The 8,255-nt window shown below is 24.6% G+C and overlaps 2 protein-coding genes across 2 annotated transcripts in view; both read left to right on the top strand.

Moving 5' to 3' along the window:
• Nucleotides 1–1,523, top strand: part of LOC108689200 (serine palmitoyltransferase 2) — a 12,640-nt gene extending 11,117 nt beyond the window's left edge. The window contains exon 10 of the mRNA XM_018195866.1: nt 1,254–1,523. Within this exon, the coding sequence (XP_018051355.1) occupies nt 1,254–1,358 (105 nt within the window). The 3' untranslated portion in view covers nt 1,359–1,523. The remainder of the gene's footprint in view (nt 1–1,253) is intronic.
• Nucleotides 1,524–7,039: 5,516 nt separating this feature from the next.
• LOC108689239 (trafficking protein particle complex subunit 4) lies at nt 7,040–8,209 on the top strand. The gene is made up of 2 exons (XM_018195926.1): nt 7,040–7,293; nt 7,731–8,209. The coding sequence occupies exons 1-2, from the start codon at nt 7,119–7,121 to the stop codon at nt 8,207–8,209; spliced, it is 654 nt and encodes a 217-aa protein (XP_018051415.1). The 5' UTR covers nt 7,040–7,118.
• Nucleotides 8,210–8,255: the final 46 nt, after the last annotated feature.

The raw sequence follows: 8,255 nt of genomic DNA, 5'->3' as shown, positions 1-8,255 counted from the left end.
GTGTGTGTGTGTGTGTGTGTGTGTGTGTGTGTGTGTGTGTGTGTGTGTGTGTGTGTGTGTGTGTGTGTGGAAATATTTTATTTAAACAGAAGTTTTAACATTGAAAGATATTTTATACTTTATATCTTAAACTGCATTTCTATAGTCACTGTTAATCTTTATGTAGTATATATATATATATATGTAACATGAGCTATGAATTATTAAGCTAGCAATCTGCCTTTAAAAATGGCATTAGAACGGTTTTTATGTGCTAATTATATGTTCTAGTGCTAGTTTTTGTAGTCTAATGTTTGTCTCGAACAGTTTAGCAGAAAATTGTGATTGAAAATGAGATACTGACTCAACGTCAAGTTAGCCTTCGTTCATTAAATTATATATAATGTAAAAAAGTTTAATTACAATAATAGTTTAATTACAATAATTACAATAATTACAATACTTTTATGTGTTTTTATGTGCTTAATTTAATAAAATTAACATATCTGTAATAATTCAAAAAGTACGTCAATACACTCACATACATATACACACAGGAAATCTTTCGTCAAGCGGGCCATCTCTTCCTTCAAAAATTAACGCAATAAAAAAAATTTAAGGTCTCAAAATATTTATGTACTTGTTTAATTTCGAATGGAACGTAACTTTTTAAAAAAATTTTATTTAGCGCCTGAAATCCTCAAAAGTCACGAATGATCCTATACAATATCTTTGATTACAATGTAAAAACTTGACAAATCTGTTTGAAAATGATTCGCGAACATCATATATACCTTTCTCCTGTCGTCCTTCTCTCTCTCTAAATTATATGATTTAGCACAAAAGTATTATCAATCATCAACTTTTCTTTCCTGAAGTCTGCCTGGCTTTCCGATATTTTTTATCTCAGTTTCTAGTCTATTCCTTAATACCTCAGCATATATCTTATATGCACAGCAGTGATATCTCTCTATAAATCGCGACCTTTTCCTGGTTGCTTTTTGTCTATATAAATAATATAATTTCAAAATCTAATGTCTTATTTTAGCATTACAAGAAAATAAAAAAATAACGAATCGTTATTTTCTAAATAATGGTATAATACATTTTTTTTTAATTAGTTACACGTATCAGTAATGAATTATCTATTATAAAAAATAATGATAACGGTAACGCGTTATTTTTAAAAGTAACGTTCCCAATCCTGACATTAATGAATCGAAAGGTTCATTATTTTAATCTGGTTCATTATTTTAAACTGTATTATATCTCAGGTATTGTCACATATTGAAGAGATTGCGGACATATTCGGATTAAGATATTCAAGGAAACCTCGCACTACAACGAAAATAGAATATTCCGACAGTGAAATGGAATGACCTACCTCTTAAAATAATAAATTAGACAATTCATTTCTTTGATAAATAGAAAAAATATCAAAATAGTTGAGGGCTTTAAATATCGTCAATAACTCCTCTACGATTCATCATATCGTATGAGAAATTTATATTACAATTATTACAATAAACTAGCGCATAAATTTTTCACAAAAATAGAATGTGACGATTTATATATGAAGTTAAGGAATAACTGGAGAATATAATTCATACGGAATAATGCGAATTAGAAAAGAAGGGGAGAGACTAAATTATAGTATATTAAAAAATTGTATTATATTTCAAGATGCAAAACTTTTTACTATAGTTTTTTTCCGATGTCGATTTTATGCCAAAAGAAAGTGCTATTTACAAGCATTTTACAGATATATATGATATTTCACTATATTTTGTATTAGGATTACAAACTTCAGAAATATATCGCGCTTTATTATGAAAGGATAAGCATAAAATGACGTAAAAAATTAGATCTGTGACTACTTGTTTTTTTCTATTTGTCTTTTGTTTTGAAATAAGAAATTACGCTGACCTCCAGATATCTTCTTTTTTTTCACGATCACCATAATCCCTACACATTAAATGAATTGACGAATTTGATATTATCAAATATCAATAAATTATATTATACATATTAATTTTATCATTTATATATTCTCACAGTAATTATGCACAGTTGAAAAAATATTCTAAGATTGTGTGATTAAAGTACGTAGATTAAAAATTATGCAAATATTAAAACTATACTTTTATTTTTTTTTGTTACAACTGGGCTTATCTGTCAATTATCCTGAAATGTAACAAAAAAAATTAAAGTATAGTTTTAATATTTGCATAATTTTTAATCTACGTACTTTAACACAATCTTTCTTCAACTATGTCAATTCCATTATCATTTCTGATTAGGAGGCTATGTATTAGAAGGTCCAAATATAATAGTCCTATATAATGCATTATGTACTTTTTTTTTTAATTATACACATATATTATACACATATATTTATTTATAATTATATACATATACAAGGTGCCTTTTAAAAGTTATATAGTCTAAAAGGGGATAGATAAAAATAATTTTCAAAAAAATTGATTTTTTTAAGATCACATTTAAAAGTCATCATTTTTTAAATGGAATTATGATTTCTTTTTACATAATATGATTCTAGTTCTTTTGCATATAAAAATATTAAGGCATAAGATAACAAAAAATCAATAATTTACGAGGTTTTATGTTATTTTGGCATATTTTAACAATTCTTTTATATACAGAATAATTAGTGTCATTATAAGGTATAAAAAAAATATAATTTCATTTTAAAAAATTAACAATTTATTGTACATTTTATTGTACATTTTATGTACAATTTATTGACTTTCATGTAATCTTAAAAAATAAATTCTTTCAAAAATTAATTTTTTCATTAATTTGTCTCTTTTCAAACAATACAACTTTTGTCTGAATTTTTTGATAAATGCTTCGTTTTCAAGACATTCCACTGTTTTCAATAAAATAAAATTTAAAATATAATACATTACGTATATACACATTCATTACATATATATAATCATGAATGTATATAATATGTATTCGTATCTTTATTATTTGAAAATGGAACAATTGCTTTACTTTTAGCTGTTAAAAATAAATATTTTTATACAAAAAGCTGTTTTCATGCACATTCCTTAAAATTTAATGTAAAAATCGAATTTATAATCATTTATAATTTATTAGTTCATTTAAGTTTAAAAAAATAATTTTATAGACGGAAATGTGTATTGCTAATTGATATACAGAGTGGATAGTAAATGCTTTAAAATATTTTTAGGGGTAATTTCTCACATAAATTCAAAATGAAAACTTAATATGTCGGTTTCAAAGATAGATGTCAAAATTGAAAAAAAATTTCATATTTTTTTCAAAAATTTTGAAAATCAGGATATTTTGGCCCACTCAGGTTATTTTGATGAAACTTTCAAAATGACCAAAGTAATTTTTGAATTTCTTGGAAAAAACAAATTTTTTTAACTTTGACCTCTTGTATCTTTGAAATTAAGCCATTTCAGATAAATGGTCATATAAAGTTTTCGAATTTATGTGAGGAATTACTCCTTAAAATGTTTTAGAGTATTCAGTATCCACTCTATAATATTTCCTCTTATTTACATTTAACTCAACATAATCAATGTTACATTTGTTTGATTTAAATTTTTACTTGATATTAAGTGAGAATTTAAATCAAACAATATAACATTGATTATGTTGAGTTAGATTTAAATAAAACAATAAATTTTGAAAACTGAAAATTAATATAGATGTTAACATTTATTCAAATCGATAAATACGTTTCTGAATCTTAATTAATTATTTTAAATAAAAATCATATAAACGCATACATTATACATATCAACACAATTTCTTAAAAATATCTAGATAACTATCTGATATTTATTTTTAATAAAGCCTTTTAAAATTTTTATACTCAAAATAATTTTCTTTGTAATAAGATAAATTAAATATTTTTTGTAATGTATTGAATTTAAGCAAGGAATAATAAACATTGATGAAATAATAAAACAATGAAACATGTTTCAAATTATCTCTGTTAAAAAATAATCATTATTGGAATTCCATTTTCATTAAATATTACATTGTATCTAAATTCCGTATCAAATTGTGGTTTAAATATATAGTTTTCGTACTTGAATGATCTGAACAATTTTTAATTCGAACTTTACATTCGCATTACTAGAAGTGTTCAATAATCACAAAATTGTGAGCAATACTTATTATTATATGAAATAATACGAATAAATGAAAATACATACTTGTTTATTAATAATAAAATAGATAAACTTTATTACATTTTTAAATGTAAAAATGCCATATTTTTTATGATAACTAAAATTTTGGTACAGTACTAATTAAACATATAAATTATATTTAAAGACATCTTATTAATCACTTTTATGATTATATTAACACTGCTCGCATTTGATATCATTTCTTTTTGTGAGCGATATGTAAGCAGTTATATACATTTATTTTAATATAAACTGGAAAAATTAAAATATATTATTACGTCACACGTTCGTAATCTTTAATTATAAGGAAACGAATACTACGTCACTGAAAGTTAATACTGTAAACCTCTCTAGTTTTTCAAATAACATTTAAGTGCTTTTTACATATATACATCAAATATATACTTGCATTTTAAAAAATTATGTAGATTTGATTCAGTGACTGCTTGTTAATTATAAGAAAATTAATGATATATTAATAGATAGAAAACAAAATCATCTTTTAGGTGACAATTTGTAAAATTCTGTGTAAAATTTCTTTTCGATATATTCAGCTTTCTGGATTCACTTAGACAAGTGCAAATTCAAGCACTTTTTTTTAGAGAAGTGTAAATCAAGCAGAATTTTTTAAGCTGAGTTTAATCGAATCGAATTTTATTTCTTTATTCGAATCTGAACTGAATCGAATTGATAAAATTTTATCTTGAATCAAATCGTTGAAACGCTTTTAATTAACAACATAATTATTATTAATTTGAATTTCAATATGTAGGTAATAAAAAAGATTTATATCCATTTGATTTATTAGCGGAAAATATGATTTTATAAGATATAAGTTATATAAGATAATGATTTTATATAAGATATATAAGATATAGATTATATATAAGATATAGATTTTGTATGTGTGATTTGTATTCGCGAATCTCTTAGATTCGAAATTTTTGAATAGTTTATATTCGAATCATAGAGATTCAAGTCGAATCGAATCTTATCTGATTTGATTCGATTCAGATTCGAATATCGAATAGTTTTTAGTTTTATTAATAGTTTGCCATACAAGATTATATGGACGATTACTTTTATTATTCTCAAATTAAAATTTTTTTAACAATTATTTATTATATTATTATTGTGAATAATTATATTTTCATGTTATTATAAAGTAATATAAAATTATAAAGCATGATTCTCAAACTGTTATTATCGTAAAATTAATTTAAAAAACATGAGCATTAAATAGGTATATCTGCTGAAATTAGAGCAATGTAATACTTACAAGTAAAAAAAGATCTACCCAAAAGATATAGAAATTAAACATGTATGTAGAAATTTTATATTTAAAGCAATAAGATGAGTAATCGTTCACATGATTGTTACGAATTGTATATTATCATTGTATATTACAATTAGATCCTAATGGCTAGAATATTACTGTATAAACTTTAAAAAGATCCTGTTAATATTTGCTTGCAGGTATAGAATGTATATTGTATTTTCATGATACGCCTCAAATTTTAATATGCTAAAGTTCTAATTATTTTTAATTTATTTTAAGATTTAAAAAAAATTTTTAAATATTTTATAATAAAATTTACTATTCAGATAAATGTTTATTGAGTTAATCTGATCCCTTATTATATTCCGGTCCTCCAGTATCCTCCAACAAGCCATTTTAGCCATCACTCGTTATTCGTTAAAAAATTATTAACAAGAAAAGTTCTGCTATATAAAACAAAAATCTTATAATAGATTTCCTACTTGAATAATTCAACGATTGATTAATTATTATATATAATATTTAATTTCAATGATTGATATCTTGGGTCGCAGGGCAGAGCAACGCTTTTTTTCTACTAGATTCTTTCGCTTCATGCAAAAACGCGTCGAATAAACCTAATTTTATATAGTTTTAAGTAATATTATAATTTTAATTTGTGGATGTAGCACAGATTCGCACCACATCAATCTTCGACATTTTCTGTGCTGCTTTGTGCTATAATTTTATCGACAGGATTAGAAAATTGATGTAGCCATGTAGTATATGAACCAAAAATGGATGTACTGGCGCTAGTGTGCTCACATCGTAGTATTTACTATTTCATGACAGATTTTCCTAACCTGAATTCCTGAATAGTTATCAATTTTACCGATTAATATCTCGCTTTGCGGAGCAGAGCGACATTTTTTTCTATCAGATTTTTTCACAAAAACTTGTCGAGTGTATGTCTAATTTCATCAATATTGGAGAGAAAAGAACTGAAGTATTTACCGTTTCATGCAAAAACGCATCGAATAAGCTTAATTTCAACATTGCAAAAGAAAGGACTAAAGTAAATATTTAGCAAATATTTTAGACTGATCTCATTTCAGCATTGAAAAGGTATCGAATCGTTATTTTTTAAGTAATGGCAAAACTGATTTTACAACGAGTCGATAGTCAGAAATCTTAAGTCTTTATCAGAAATCTTTATCATTCTTAATCTGAACAGATGATTATAATTGTTTGCATCTATAAGTTATTAATTGTATAGTGAGCGTTTAGTTCAACTAGTGAGAAAGAGTAAAATCAAATTTGGTCAGTCTTAAAAAAATCAGTTAGTTTTAATTGTACAAGTTGGTTATTGACTACTGACTCATTGAATTAATACAACAAGTTACTCTTGAGGATCAATAAACAGTATTAATTATATACTTTTTTAATTTGATAATGAGTAACGATAACTTGTTACTTTTAAAAAGTTTAAAACTTGTAACTTTTCCCACAATTAATAATTTTTCCACAATTTCTTTAGGTAGAAAGAGACTCAATAAATATATTTTATTAAAATGTAAATAAAAACTGTATTCAGTAAATATTTACTGAATACAGAACCAAAGGGACATATGTCAAAAAATTTAAACATTAATTTCAAGATATATAAATAGAAAAAGAATTACAAAATGGTAATATATGGTGTTTATATTGTATCTAAATCTGGTGGTTTGATCTTCAATCATGATCACAATGTCCCGAAAATTGAGGTCGAGAAATCCTTTAATTTTCCACTCAATATTAAATTAAACTATGAGAATAAAAAGGTAGTGGTAGCTTTTGGACAAAAAGATGGAATACATGGTAAGAATATTATCTATTGTAATAAAAAAATCATTTTGGAATTATAAAATGAAAGAAAAGTAAAGGCTTTAAACTTTGCAATGTTAGTTCATATGTTCAAATAATAAAAAAGTTTATATATACATATAGAGTTTATTTATAAAATTTTAAATAAGATTCGAATATACTGTATATCTTAATGACATTAAATATTTCTTTTTTTTTCTTTTACAGAAACTATAACAATATATACATATTATAGACAAAAACTGTAATCTTAAAGCTTAATGTTTTTGATGTTTTAAAAAAATTTGTTTTAATGATCAATGTACAATAATGAAACAAACTTGGGTATTATTTTTCTTTCATATTGGGTATTCTTATAATGTGTCATTAAATATTTTAATAAAGTACCAAAAAACAGGAATAAATATAAGAGAGAATCAAATATTTTTCAGTTGGACATGTATTAACAGCTGCAAATGGAATTGCAATCACAGGACGTGAGCTTGAAGATGGAAGAGACATCCTCGAAATGTTGGAGCAACCAGATAATTTCCCTATAACATTGAAATTTAGTCGGGCAAAAATGACGACAAACGAGAAGATATTTTTAGCTTCAATGTTTTATCCTCTTTTTGCAATAGCAAGCCAACTGAGCCCAGAACCACGAAGTTCTGGGATTGAGATTCTCGAAGCGGATACATTTCGTTTATATTGTTACCAAACATTGACAGGTATTAAATTCATGATAGTAGCAGAGCCGTCACAACCAGGAATGGAAATTTTTTTGAAGAGAGTATATGATTTGTATGCGGATTATGCATTAAAAAATCCATTTTATGCGTTGGAAATGCCTATTCGATGTGAATTATTCGAAACTAATTTACAGACATTGTTGGAAACTGTAGAAAAATCTGGAATAAGCAATGTTTAATATTTAGGTATTAATAAATTAATTTAAAATAATTAAAGTATATATA

This window comes from Atta colombica, unplaced genomic scaffold (genome assembly GCF_001594045.1).
Source record: "Atta colombica isolate Treedump-2 unplaced genomic scaffold, Acol1.0 scaffold261, whole genome shotgun sequence".
Taxonomy (NCBI): Eukaryota; Metazoa; Arthropoda; class Insecta; order Hymenoptera; family Formicidae; genus Atta; species Atta colombica.
Note: the sequence above shows the minus strand (reverse complement) of the source record. Positions and strands in the feature narration are given on the sequence as shown.